The sequence below is a fragment of the Astatotilapia calliptera genome, chromosome 7, assembly GCF_900246225.1.
Source record: "Astatotilapia calliptera chromosome 7, fAstCal1.2, whole genome shotgun sequence".
Taxonomy (NCBI): domain Eukaryota; kingdom Metazoa; phylum Chordata; class Actinopteri; order Cichliformes; family Cichlidae; genus Astatotilapia; species Astatotilapia calliptera.
The window spans coordinates 51894456-51909770 of record NC_039308.1 but is presented as its reverse complement, the minus strand read 5'-3'; the positions used below and the strand labels follow the sequence as shown (position 1 = coordinate 51909770).

Below are 15315 nucleotides of genomic sequence, written 5' to 3'. Positions count from 1 at the left end.
GATTGGAAAGAAAGACGTCTTAATGGAATAAATGTCAAAGAAAGGAAAAACACTGAGGAGTTGGAATTCTTCGGCTGCTGAGTCCAGACTCATGTTGCATTTCTGGCAGTGTGTACAGACATCCGTTTTGACCACGTTACATTCAAACATGCATATAAAGTCTCCATGTTTCACTCTAAAGTGTTTCAAAAAGTCTCTAATGAGTACTTGGGTTGTCAAAATCGACTACAAAGTAGACTCAAATGAAGCTGCACGTCATACCTCATCCATTAACTGTGAGTTGTAAGTAGTTGAATCCCAAAATGAAATGTCAAGTCTTTCCTCTCAGCTTTGGCACCTTGAAATAAATGCACCCAGACTAGTTTTGCTAGCCTGTGATCGCTACATTTACGAAAACCACAATTAATTTGCACTCCCGCGTTCTCCCTGTATTTAGCAGGCATGGCTTCCAAAGCACAACATTGTTTTTAGCTCTAGTTCATCTGATTCTGCACTTGCCACAGCAGAGCAGTTACAGCATCGTAAAGGTCTGTGGTTAGCCCGCCAGCAGCAAGTAGAAGGTCGCTTGCCTTTAGGGAGTGGAGGAACCAGCCTTGAGCAACTTGAACCACAACTCAGCGCAGCAGCCGAAAACATGGCATTCCTTAGACTACCTTAAACTGCCCTGCCGACTGCTTCCCCACACATCGGTTACAGTAATTTGACAAACAGTGGGCGACGCTGCAGTGAAAACCCTCAAACTAAAACATATGTGCTACAAACGAATTGCAGTGCTCTTTGAACTACAAGTGGAGTGGAAGACAACATAATGAAAAAATCACTGCTGTCTTCATGTTATGGTGTTTGTTTCTTAAAGTTATAATTGTAACAGATCAACAAAAAGAAAAAGGAGTGATAAACACACACACACACACACACAAAGAGAGTTGATGAAGCATGCAATTCCGTCATGCTCACATCCACACTGTTTTTATGACGTGTAAAAAGCAACAAAGGATGACACAGAAGACTGAGGGGATTTCTCTCTGTAGAGGCTATTGGGCAGCCATCGTGTCTGCTTCCTACCACAGCTTTGACCACACCAACCACTGGACATCCCAAGGCAGCGAGTAAAAACACTAACCTCTGTGTCCACAGCTCCCTGACTTTGTCTATTTAGTCCACTTTACATCTTTTTTAAAACCATTGATTCCTTCTTTGTCTCTCTCTTAGGATCTCTTTGTTTTGCTCTTCACCTCCAACAACACAAACACAGCCAAAAACAAAAAGAAATCTTCTCTCACGCTTCATCTTAAGCTGCCGTTTCAGTCTTTCAGTGATTTATTAGCGATCTTCTCGCTACAGTGGTTTCATTCTCCCTGTGCTATAGTTCATGCTAGTTGCTGGACTGATACATCTGCCAACCACATGTTCCCCCCAGCCAGCCAACACTTCACTTCAGCTGAACAGTTGGACTGTGTGTGTGCTCTTGAGTGAAAGTTGGTGGTATTTCTATTGAACGTGTGCATACGCATGTTGCAGTCCATTGTGTAACCGTGTCCCCCACGTGGCTTCATTCAGAGGGATTAGAGCCCCACCTTATCCTGCTCATAAACACTATGTTCATAAAACTCCCTGGTGGAGTTGCGTGACCCTCTTGCGCTCAAAGGCACATTTATATTTGTCACAACACTGGACATGAAGAGGCATCACACTGTATTATTGTTCCACTGCATTATCTTCAAAGCATTTTGGGAAAACGCTGGCTCTCTGTTAAGTCACCAAGTTTCCATGAGCTTATTAATAAAGGACGTTCTCTTTAGGAGAATGTCTTCAGCCCTTCCAACGCTGAGCAGCCTTCAACGGCTAAGTGGACCACCATGTTCTGCAAAGTTTCTATCACTCGATCATAAAAAAAATCCCAGTGTACCTCAAAAATGCGCAGAAAAATTAATCGAAGGGAAAATAAAACCATAAATCTATTAAATCGTCATTCAGAATCTCCTCTATGACAAGACTGCTTTTGCATGTGCCTGCTGCTCCATGGAGTCCTGAATCCCACAGTGGGAGGGGTGGCTGGAGAATTAGAGCAGAGAGACAAAGTGCAGAAAGTTCTTCAGCTGAGGACCAAATGTCTAACTGGCACTGCGAAACCCAGACAGATTACACATGCTGTAACGGAAGACTTTGTAGACTTACTTAAACACACATCTTACAGAAAGTCACCGTTCCACAAGCTGCTGCCTATCAGGGTAGGCGTATCCTTAAAACTTTTCAAGTAATTAGAGTGAAGCTAAGGTGACGCAATCCGTGCTTGGATGCCTCCCCAGTAAACAGAGCTGCCAAGAGTGAAGAACTGCCCTGGCCAGAGTGAAGTCAAAGTCTGAAGAACAGTGGAGTTAGTCAGGATAAGGGAGCCCACTGCGCAGCAGTTCTGGGACACTAGCCCTGTTCTCTAAGGAGTTCTTTATAGCTGTTCCACTGCACCAAAAGAGCCCCCATCCGTGCACACAAGGGCTCCATCCGCAAATACTTCATCTGAGTCTACAAATCTTGGTTGTGTGTCCAAAAAAGAGTTGCACTTAATGCATTTCAGTTGCATGCTTACAGTGTAATTCGATTACAGTTGTCAAAAGTGTAAAGACTTATAAGTTTAGCTTTAATCTTTTAAGGATAAAGAGAGATTCAATTTGTATCATTAGAGCAGAGCATGCAGACAATGCAAAGGAAAGGCGGACAAAGAATAAGATAAGTTGTTTGCAAACTTCATCCAGTTTAATAGCAACATCTACCACCTAAACTGTTGCTATATTTGCATCTCTGGATAAAAAAAATTGTAAATCAGCCCGTCCACTGGGCCTTTACTCCAACATTTGGCAAGCTGGCCTGGTGATCACTTGTTATTTTAAGTTTAATCTTTTAGAAAGCTCTACATTTGCTGCTTTGCTCTTCATATCTATCTCATATTCAGTTTTTTTTTTGTTCTCTCAAACATCAATGAAAACCCATCTGACCGAACCCTTGATCACATCATCCTGACTCCTCATCCATCACGACCTGTCATAACCGGAGAAGGGAAGTGGCCTTATGCTGAGTCTGGGAACGGATGTGGATCACTGAGCTGGATCGTAATACTCCGTGGTCCCAGCAGACACTTCTCGGGGTATCTGAGGGTTTGCTAGTACTAAAAAGCATAATAAAAAAAAGCAGCTTGTATTGGCAAAAGAAACAAGACTCACCAAAGCCAAAAGCAGCTGGAGCAGGAATGGGAGCCGACTGGACTGGTGTTGAGGTGTAGAGGCCAGTCACCAGGAGACCATCGAAGGATACACTGGTGGAGATGGTTACTGAAGAGAGAGAGAAAAAAGGAACATGCTTACTGCTGGTGAAGCTGAGAGTTACTCCCAGAAACATTTTAAATATAATGCATCCAGCTGTTATTTGTTTCACCACCCCTGTATTAACACCTCAAATGAATACAGGAAGATGAACTGTGAACGCCGATTAGGTGTCAGAGATCGCAATTACTAAGTTGCATTTACGCTTCATTTGCAGGCTAAGCAGATAATTAGCAGGCGTGATGTACGTGTGTGGACAGGATGTTTGGAAGTATGTAGAGCAGCTCACTAACGTCCTGCTGCTAATCACATCAGGTGTTAGCACATGGAAAGGTAAACTGGCCATTAAATGGGATGCCAACAAGACCAAACACCCTGCAGGAGGAGAGGAGAGTGCATGGAGGTGTTAAAGCAAAATCTAGAAGGTCACTTGCACACATATATATATATATTCAGACAGAAGTAGAAGCATTATTAAAACATGTGCTAAACCAGGGTATGAGTTACTTTAAAGGTTGCTGAACCAGAAAACAGCAGAATATCCCCACCTCACCTTTTACAGAGAAAAATGGTGGCAGAATGTAATCTACCTCATCCTCAACAAATCACAGTGCTTTAATCAAAGCCTGTCGTATTGACAACCATATTAGAACAGACTGATGAGCTAATTGGCTGTAACCCTGATAGCTTTGCTAAGCCTTTATTCTTCCCAGCCCACCACAAACAGCCACAGATCAGAAAACTCCCGGGAGTGTGTTATCCAGCTGAACACATCTACAGCTCAGTGTATCCCGCAGCACGTTAACTATTGATCCACCCGGTAAACAAGGGCCCTGAGTGATGGGACCACAGAGTCAGCTGCATCACTGGAGGAAGAGGGCTCAGTCACTGGACTGTTTCCAGCCAGACAGAGCAGAGTACAAGGAACAGCCCGTGGCTCAAAGGAGGAACACACACACCCCACCAAAAAAAAAAAAAAAAAACAGAAGACAAAACCATTTTACACATCAGGGAATAAAATCCTTTGCGGCTGAGAAAGATGAAGGCATTGTTGTTTCCTGACCCTGGAATCCCCCTGCTTATGGAGGAAAACTGAATGGGAAAATGAGGCGACACCCACAGCGAGACTGTGTTTTAGTAAGAATAGCAGCATGTCAGTTGGGTCTCAGGGTGTTCATTCTTCTGGGTTTGGTGCGTTACACTGTGGAATTCTGGGCAGAGCTGACTCCTGTGTGGCCCCGTCTGCCTGCCTGGCTGTCTGACTGGGCGACTCCATTAACATGTCCTCGCACAAGACGCTTGTGCGTGTGTCTCTGAATGTGTGTGTTCGCCGCATGTCTGTGTATGTCGGACGTGTTACACCCTGTCTTAGGAGCAGAGTTCAGTCCATCTCTTCCCTCCCTTTCTCTCCTCCATATCAAACCCTCAATAATTCATCCCACAACACTCCTTACTGTATCCGGACGTTTCCTCCTTTGTTTTTCTGTCGTAACTTTTGCACAGGGATCCAGCACTCCACAAGGAGTATATACAGGGTTTACTAATAGTATACACACTGTACATACAACTTCTCTCTGCTCCATTACAGTATAAAGCAGTCGGTTTTGTACTTTTTTATGTTGCTCTGATGATTTCTCTGAGAAACATCCACTCAAGTAACAGGATCTAAAGCTCATTTCAAGGACTTCCACTTTTTTTTTCCAGCTGCTGGCATCTCCTCACAGATAGGCTTTTAGTTCCAGTTCTGTGACACACTGTTTCTCAACTTGTCGCAATTTAAATGTAATGAGTGAGCCTAATTTGGGTTGAAAGGGTTAATGTTATGAAAGGCCTATTTTAAAGCAAACCATGCAGGTAACTAAGTATTTTGTCATGGTCCCCTTGGTCTGCTTTTTGAGTCGCTTTACACTTTTTTAAATTTAGTTTGTTTTTCTAGTGCTTGAGGTTTTTAATTATCGTTAACTTGAGTTTTTGTTTCCTGTTTTGATTTCTTTATTATTCCAGCATACAGTGAGTCTTTGTTCTTGTTACTGTAGACAGCGTGTTTTGGTTCATGTTCTGTTTTTTATTCGTTGTAGTTATTTTAGTCGCCTCAGCTTTTCTTTCTCTGTTCCTTCTGTCTCATCTTTCTGTTACTGTTTCTGTGGCTGTTATTAAGATCTAGTGTCAGTCTTATCTCTGTGTGTAGCGTCTCGTCTCTGGATTACTTCCTGTTTTACTTTGACGGTTAGTTATCCTTCATGTCCTGTGTTAGTTCCACTTCCTGTCTTCCCCCCCCCCCCCCATTTGTTTTCAGCTGTGTCTCGCTCTCCACCTGTCTCAGTCCTCCATGTATATACACAGTTGTGTCTTACCTTTTGTCCCTTTTTGAAGTAACATATTTTCCAGAGGCTCTCTCTAATCCCAGCCCCAATTATTACTTTTGGACTTCTGTTTGTTTCTCTATGGTTTTGTAATTTGGGACTTAATAAAAGGTTTGTTGTTCTTGTTATCTAACTCTTGGTGCCTAAACATAACCAAATACTTTTTGCTGTCTAAACCTAATCAGAGAGTAAAAGCAAAAGTTAAAAAAATAAAAAGAGCGATAGACTGAAAACAAAACTAATTAGAGAGTGGAGGAAAAAACAAAGTGCAAAACAGACAGCTCACAAACCAGACACAAACCACCGTCTCCAGTGATTTAATTCACTGCCAATTCGCCAACCTCCAAATGAGGATTTTACCGCCCTATAAAGAAGGAAAATTACGTCTCAGCGTCCGCTGAAGCCATCGGACTGCACAGCTCTGCAACCCCAGCCGCATCTGATGGAAAGACTGTGATGCCCTGGGATGAGAACGCGCTCAAAATGATTGCGTTATTGACACTTCCTACATAGCAGTTCATATTATTAATTGTGTATGGAAGAGTAATTTTTTTTAATAGTCCCTGTCATCCACTCCACTTTGCAAACTTCTACAGCACAGTGTAAACAAGATATAAAAACACCAGTTACGCTTTATTTCTATTTCACACTTGATGACTGAGTGGTTTTTTCATGGTATCGAGATTTTGTTTATTTGTCTTGACCACATATCTGCATGAATGTGTATGTGTAGATACTGGTTTGTTTGTTTTATATGTCAGAAATAAATGTTATCATGGTCGCAAATATTAACCAGTCAAAAGGGAGAGCTGTCTGCAGTCCCTCCTGGTCAATATAAAAAGCCTTACACTTAAAATATAGACGATTGCTTTTTTTAAAATTTAATATTAGTGGTTGTCCACAAAAAGAAAAAAAAATAGCTGGCTCTAATAACACTCTGTGAGCAACAAGTAATTTCCTTTTGCTTGTCTGCTCTGAGCACTGCCAAATTCTATCAGCATGTACAGCGTGTACACGAAGCTGTATTTTGAGAAAGATACATATTTTGCTTGGCAACAGAAGCATTATCATATTCGCTCCATGTTGCTCAGTGCACCTCTAACACATCCCTATCTGCAGAATGCAAAGAAAAGGTCTTTCTTATTAAAAAAACAGAAAGAAAGAAAGCAAAAAGCAGTTATCATGTTCATACTATGCATAAATGTCCTCCTCATTTGTGCTATTTTTCTATCCCTCCACGAATACATTACCCATTCAACAAATCCGTTCCACTGTGTGGTTAAGACATGTTATCAGTCTTTACATTATGCAGTATTGATCCAAGGCCATGGCATGAAGCAGTATTTAATGGAGTAATGACTGAGTTTAATGGACTAAGTTGGACCAGGCTCAGTACGCACAAAACGCTCATTTCTGCACTTCCATTGACCTGCATCACCAAGGTTACGCACACTCCATTACTCTCCACAGACAACTTTACATGTGCTGCACAAATACAGCAAACAAAAGACTTTTTTCCCCCTGCCTTCATTGTGCCGTTTCTCTCTTTAGCCGCGCTTTACACCTTTCCTACAGCTTCACTCCCATTGAGGAATCGCTGTAAAAGAAAAATCCTCTTCCCTGCACTTTCCCCATCAACTCCTTTCTCATGCATTTTCTGCTCCCTCGCAGCAGTGTACCTCTGTTTGATGTAGAGCATGGGGTGGGGGAGAAAGAGTGGAGAGGAGGAAAAACAAGAACAGGGGTGAAGAAGGATGGAGAAAGAAGGGGTACTGGAGTGGCCCGTGGAGAGCAGCACTACCTGATCAATACAAATCCAGGATCTAAATTATTTAGAAAGGCCTCTAACAACCTTCTCTCACTCGCCTGTGGAATGCATCAGACAGATGAGCCAATCAGATCAGATCAGATCAGATCCAATCACCTGTGGGGCTGCTTCACTCACGAGCACACACACAGACACGCACACAGATCTAAAGGGAGGCCTTTGATGGTAGCCTTAACATTCTTGTCCATACTTCATTTCTGAGCAATGTTCACTTGGCCGAGGGGGATGAGAAGCCATGAGGCGGGCAAAAGAGGTGAAATTAATACCAACAGTCTCATTCAACACGTAGGCAGGTTCTGTGTTTTTGGGTATGTATTTTTCCATGTGCATTGTTTCCTCACATATGAACAAACCGAGTGTCAGGCTAGTGCTGTTCATGCAAACTTCTATATTGAACTTTAGGCTTTTTCCTGTAGTAAGGACTAATCTTTGGTTTACATGTCAAGTGCACACTTAAAAAAAAGAACAATACGTGTGTGTTAACTCTGTATTTGCTGTATCAATTTTGACTGCTAGCTTAGTAAATGGGGATAGGTCAGTAGATCTTTAGCATGCTTTAGCATGTGTCTGAGCAGTTTCTGCTGTGTGCATGTCCTCGCTCAATCCCGTGCAGGATACAGGAAAACCCTGCCTTAATGTTTTCTTCCGCTAAACCTTTGCTATTTAATGCTTTACAACAAGTTGGTATTTTACAGCATGTGGGCCGGCCGCTACTTGTTTTTTAGTGCTTCTGTTCTTAATTAAATTTTGGTTATGTGATTCTTGTTGTGTTTAGGAAGGAAGAAGAAGGTTTCTACAGACAAATGAGCTACTAAACATTAACAAGGCCTGCATACGTTGGTGAACCTTCATGTTTCAAATTTCAAGAGGCACACGCTAGGTCCAAGTGTCATGCCTGCAAGTGCTCTTGACTTAGATCTTGCAAAATCCTCATTACACTGTATGCATAGCACTCATACCCACATACAGATTCTCATATTTTATACTGGAACACACCACAGAGCACATCTCTTGGCCCTAAGCCAGTATGTAATATTGATGGTGCGATGTGGTATGCCTCATTATAGACACACACAACCGTGCTACCGCTCAACTATTGATGGGCCCAGGGCTTTCTTCACTTCCTGGGATCCACCAGGAGTAATGTTAGGGCACGAAGTATCAGAGCACCACACAACGCAACAAAATACACATCCTTTGCTGACAAGTCTCTCAGAGATCAAGTAGGCACACACACACACACACACACACACACACACACACACACACACACACACACACACACACACACAGAGAGAGAGAGAATGATGACTAACTGGTAATGTTAAACTAATCTTCTGTGACAGTCTACTCTGCAAAAATATGTTCACGAAAAACTGCGAGTAAATAAAAGAAAAGCCTACTTTTCATTTAAATGTATGCATGTGCTAAACACTACACTACTTGTTCTGTCTGAGCAAATCTTGGTTTGAATTTGTATGATTAATTTTTCACCTAGGATTCTCGATGAGTTCTTGTAGCCAGCTGCTAACCAAGAACAACAGGGCTGCATTATCATATCGCCTGAGTGCATTACGCTCTCCTGAATCCTATAAAAGCATTCTCAACATGGGAACAACAAGGCACTGGAAGAAGACAGTGAATAGGTATTTAAATTTTACAAGATACTACAGTATGGTTTTACACTAGTCCCAGAGGTGTGCTATTGCCTTTAGACATGACTGTAACGGTGCTAGACAAAGAACCTGTTTTTTTTCCCCTATATATAGTACAAACAGTGAGAGGAGAGCCATGAATGATAGAAGGTTTGGCCAATTCCTTGAGAAAAAAAATGGGTGTATTAAGCTGTCAAGCACAAACCAAATGCTCATGTTGGAAATTCCAAACTAATGTGAATGGATCACTGTATGCTGGGTCAGCAATTACAACAGGGTCCAGAAAAATAGCACCCAGTGGCATTTTAAAAGCCATGGTAATGTCTCCTTATGGTGCAGCAAAGCATAATCGGTACTGTACTTGGCAACATGTGGCATGAGCTCATTCTTAGAAATAAAGAAAAAAAAGTATGGGAAGGGATTAAACTAGAGCTGGACAGGAAGTCCTGGAGGTCTCAAAGAAGACCTGACTTACATCACGGACAAGTGTGTTTGCATTGAAGTGGCTATGTGGTTGGCATGGCCTGAACAGCTCCTTTCTGCTCTTTGTGTACAGACACACCCACCAGTCTTTAGCCTCACCCAATTTCACTTCACTTGCACAAGTCTCAAATAAACCTATTGAAAATACCTAAAATGGAAAGAAATGACTTTAGAAGGAGGTTCTGACAAAATCTGATACAGCTGCTCCCTTTTATGCCAGGGGCTGAAAGTACAGCTTAAAGAAGCAAGAGTCTGAAAAAGTCATTTTAGCAAGACATCAGAGTACAGACAGTGCAAGAGAATATATTATCAATGAAATTCCCTCCATCCCAGGAGGATGCCCTTTTTGTTTCCAAATGGATGGAGGTTTTCCTGGCAACGATCTGGATAAAGATAGCCGACCATCTGACCCATATCCCACTGGCAGACACACACGTGCCCCAGAGAGGACCAGGAAATGGAGGCCAGATCACAGGGAAGCTATAGTTCCATCTGTTTCCATGGCCATGCCAGTGTCGGGGTGCCACTTCACTCTGAGCTTCCTGAAATGGTTCAAACTGTCAGTCACCTGACCGTGACACCATGAAGGATAGGTTGCTGTTACCAATGACAATGAAGAAAGCAAAGATTGGAGCTTTAAATGGACAGCGTGTTCGTGGCCATCTGAATTACCCAAGTCTAAGTCTCTCCTTACAGCTTCAGAAGATTGTGTGGGAAGTGTGTTTCTGCACATATATGTGTCATGTGGCGTTCGAGTCAGGTTTTAGAGGCATCATTCCATTGCGTAACCTTCTGGCACCACCCTGGCCTGCTGGCACCGCCATCTGCTGCTGTGAAACACTAGATCACAGACGACCTATCAGCCACAGAGCTTCTACAGGTCTGCTTAACTACAACATGTATAACCTTTTCTGCAAAAAGGCTCAGAGAAAGCAGTTTTTCCTCTTGGGAGCAGGATACGTGTCCTTTCATGATCACTGCCAGAGATAACAGCCAATTTCTGTTCTCGATCCAGTTTCTTCTATTGAGGTTCTACTCTGTTTACCAAAGAGGGGAGCTGAAGCCTTTACTGCCCGCCTAACTTGGCTTCACCCCTGCAACAGCCGTGGAGAAAAAACAGGAGCGAAGAGGCAGTTCTGTCACAAGCATCCTGTTCCTCACACATAATCTGCCTCACAATCACACTTCATTGTGCAGCTCTCATACAATGCATACAATGTTCACTGTGAAAACATGAGCAGGTGTGTACGGGATCCACCAAAAGGATCCTCGGTAAATTATTTTACAATAATCGAAGGTTTTCACATTGTAATATTTATGTTTCTACTTTAGGGGCTTTTCCTTTGTTAAGTACCACTTCCACCATCTGTAAGTGTTTTATGTCCTTTTTATTCGTGGTGCTAAAATGCTTACACTGGACTTAGAAGGAATACACAACCCCAGTGGGAAGGCATGTCCACCAATCAGCGAGGCAAAATAAGTCATGACAGAAGAGACTTCATAGCTTAGACAACTCAAAGGCTGTTCTCTTTACCTGAGATTAGCTTTGATAGCACATCATCTCTCTGAGCTTTTAACATTATTCATTATTTCATTGTACAGAGGCCTCAAACTGCACGCAGATCCCGTATCATTACCCAGCTCTGCTTTGAGACTCATAATTGGTTTTGATAGGTTGCACTTCTGTTACCTGGTCTTCATCTTGTTAAGAAATTTTCATATGATGAGAAGCATGAGATAAGAAAGTGATTGTATGTACAAGGGGAAAAAAATGCAAGAAATAGCCTAATACAACTGTAACCTAAAGCAGCAGGCAAGTGTTATATAAATATAACTGCTAAAACAAAATCCAAAACATTCGCCATGAAGGGAATGTTGTTCAGCGTCAGATGCATAATTGGTGGTTGCTATAAAGGGTTATATTGTAATCGGGTTCAAGAACACCATGATTCTTTCCCTCTGTCGCGTGGTGGCTGCCAGGACTGGAGAGTGAGCTGTCCTTATGATCAACACCATGTGTTCTGTAGACAGAAAAAAGCTTCAGCTATCCAGGCCTGACAAGCAAAGCGTCTTCCGTCACTTGTCAAAGCCATCCTGAACATGCAAACGTGACATGAAAAGCCAAGGTGATCAAAATGCTAATCATGAAACTGACAAAATATAATCACATTAATGTTGGTAAAATGTTACAGAGGGAAGCTGCGACTGCATATGCCTTCCAGAGAGAAAATCCAAGGAATGCAGGAAAACATTAAAAGCTGAGTTAGCCTGAAAAGTTGGGTAAAACCCAAACCACAACTTCTTGCATATTGCTGAGACACACAACACACACTGACAAATCTGTACTGTAATATAATCCAAACTTGACTCTAAACTCATCAAAAAGACACCTGATCGTACAGTAATCTGCTTTCACAGCAACACACAAACAAATAGTAACCACAGACAAAAACACAGACCAAATCCAGACACTGGACATGCACAGCACTGTTGCATAACTCCCTTTCCATCTCACCTGCTCCACTGGGAGCTACCCTATAGGAAAAAAGGAAGGAGACAATGAGGGCCAAGCTGTGAACTGTTAGGCATAACGTCAATGACAGTTTTGATGTCCCAGTCAGGGACACCAGGTTGCTTTGTTTAACCCTTGTATGGTGTTCGGGTCTGTGAGACCCGTTTTCAGTTTTTTTCAAAAGAAAAATGAAACAATTAATTATTTTTTCAACCTGAAATTCATTGGCTTTGGCTTATTTTCTGTGAAGAACATAAATCCGAACAAATTTTCAATGGCCTCATACTGTACCTCCCCCCACACATTTACATTACATACAAGGTGTTCGGTTCCACTGGACCCAGGTCTAATAAAAGTGTTGAAAGTGTAGGTCCTGTGTTCCCACACTCTGTCTTCCTCCTTTCTGGTGCTGCTGATAGTGTTTTCTTCCCCTCCTGCTCTCGCACAAAGTTGCAACATTGTTGAAAATTCAACTATCAACACCGTCTGCTCTTACACCTCACACATTTTACCCTCTTTCTTGAGGGATCCAAATTTTATTTTCTCATACCCTGTCCCACACTGGCAAATTAGGGGCATAAATATTATAAATAAGACTTTGCCAGTGTGGTTCTTTATCACAACTGAACAAGATGGCAAAAGATGGCGAGGGCCATCCAATTGATTTTGGAAGAGAGAGGGGCTTTTTATAACATTTTATAAAAAAAAAAGAAAGAAAAAAGAGAAGCACATTAATTCATAAATGTGATCTAACAAAGGTAAAGGGAAAAAATTAACCATGTTTGCTGTTCATATGGCTTGTAATTGGGATGAAGTAAACATCTGTTGAGTAATTTAACATAAAATTGTTTGATAGTGTTAATTTGGAAAGCCAAAACTCTAGCGGGTCCACCAGACCAATGAACACTGGCTGAGTAATAAAGATATGAACACCACACAAGGGTTAAAAGTTGTTTATCATATTTCCACAACTGGTTTATCTCCCACAAGGAGTGTAAACTAAACTGTTTCACAACTGAGTCATCTGTGCCAGGAAGGCATCTGTCAAAGCAAGGCCTTGAGACTTTAGCCCAACGTAGAGCAGGGATTTAGATGGGCATTTAAAATGACAGAGACTAAAACTAATGACTGAAACATTTATCTGTTTTGTTTGGCCTACCAAACTACAACTTTTTTTGACATGCCAGGAAAAAAAAGTAAAAATTATGAAGCGCAAACTTTGTACTCTGTCCAGTCAATCAACCAACCAATGGTTGAAACACCAAACACCAAACCTCACATCAAACGAAAGTTAAAGCATTTCAAAGGCTCTAAAATTTCCTACAGGCCTGCATATCCAAAACACTTCTGTCTTGCATCAATGCATCAATATAAGTGACAAGGTGGTAAATCCAAAGTAAGACAACAGAATTTGTAATGTATGTGTGTTTTGCACTCTTTGGTGTGAAGATGCTTAGATTTGGAAATCAGTATCTCAATCTTCATCATTAAGTGGAATCAATTACAAATGAAGAGAAAGAAAAAAAATACTTTCCTGGGTAATAATTTCCTGGGTTCAGTACAGATAGCGCTATAAACAATGTATGTGTCAGGACTATTGGAACAGTTGAGACACATTTTTTCTAAACACAGAGTCTATGTGGCTTCTAAACCCCAAAACACGTTGCGCCAAAAATTAGTCCACCCCAAGGATCGGGTCTGATTTATACATCGGGGAAACCAAACAACCTCTGGCAAAGTGGATGGCACAACACAGAAGAGCCACCTCGTCAGGCCAGGACTCTGCAGTCTATTTACACCTACAGGCCAGTGGACACTCTTTCAAGGATGAGGATGTACACATCCTGGACAGGGAGGAACGCTGGTTTGAGCGAGGAGTCAAGGAGGCCATTTACGTGAAAAGGGAAAGACCATCTCTGAATCGAGGAGGGGGCCTAATGGGAAGATATTTTGCAATCTTACAATGCTGTGATTGCAGCCATTCCCCAACTCTCTGTGAATGGTACTCATGGCCATTGATCAGTGGTCTTTGATCAGTGGTTGTTGATCAATGGTCATGAGAATTTGCATATTAATGATCAAGGAACTGACCTCACAGCCCATTGTTCCTTCAGTGGGCTGGTTTCAGTCATTGTACAAATGTACTGTTTATAAGGTTGTTGAAACCTGTAGTCGGCTGAGACTGAAGAAAACGCTACATCCAGATGAACAGAATCAACCTTTTGGGATGTACGCAAAGAGTCAGGTAGTGAAAAGTTTTATTTGAGAGATAGTGTGCTGTTGGAGACACACAACACAGACTTCACTTCACTTTCAAGGAGACAAATAGACAAAACCTTATAAACGCCAGTGTCTTGGAGCCGTCATGTTTTATTAAAATGAAATCACACTGCTTATATTGAATTATTTCCAACTGAGATGAAATAGCCTAAAAAGTGAATATTTTCATATTGTTTGTGAAAAAAAAAAATCTTTTTAAATAAAATCCTGCTGTTTAGTGTTTCCCTGAATTTACATCCTCATATTTCCAACATTACATATTCCAGACTCACTAAGGCTTATGAGATGAAAGAGAATAAGTAACACCAGGTGCACCTGCCCTCGTCTTAGCCATCCTCATGGGCTGACACATCAAACTGCAGTTTTTAATCAGGCTATGAACGTGGACTTTTGAACAGTTTGAGCCTCATCAACAGAAAAAAACCACAATGTGCCCACTTCATGTTGAACTTCAGCTGTTACGACTTCCAAAAAGCAGGTCAGCTCTCTGTCCATGCAAAATTCATGGCTTTTAAAACTCAGAGTTTTTACACAATACAGTTATGTCTTCTAGGGAAAGCTCTTGACACAGAGTGATGGAAAGTAACAATGGGATATTTTATTAACCAAGGCCAGGATAAAAAATTATGTATTTTTATGTTTTTAATCTGATGCACAGAATTCCTCTACAATGTCTCTTTTTTCCCCACCTGTGCCTGTAATACACTAACCTAGCTTTTAATGCCTACTGCCCAGGAACATCTGGACATGGCTTTCTGAAAACACAGCTGTTCTGCTACTACTGCTACTGTACTACTACTGGATGCATATGCACACAGGAGCTCAAAAACAGTATGTATACATCTGTGCTCCGATATGTGCACACAGGAGTAACTCA

General features: G+C 41.7%; 1 protein-coding gene across 5 annotated transcripts in view; it reads right to left on the bottom strand.

Moving 5' to 3' along the window:
- The window catches only part of reln (reelin), a 100304-nt gene that overhangs the window by 73112 nt on the left and 11877 nt on the right, over window positions 1-15315 (bottom strand). For all 5 annotated transcript variants that reach the window (XM_026175513.1, XM_026175515.1, XM_026175514.1 and 2 more), the window contains exon 2: window positions 3219-3326. In XM_026175513.1, coding sequence (XP_026031298.1) covers window positions 3219-3326 — 108 coding nt within the window. The remainder of the gene's footprint in view (window positions 1-3218; window positions 3327-15315) is intronic.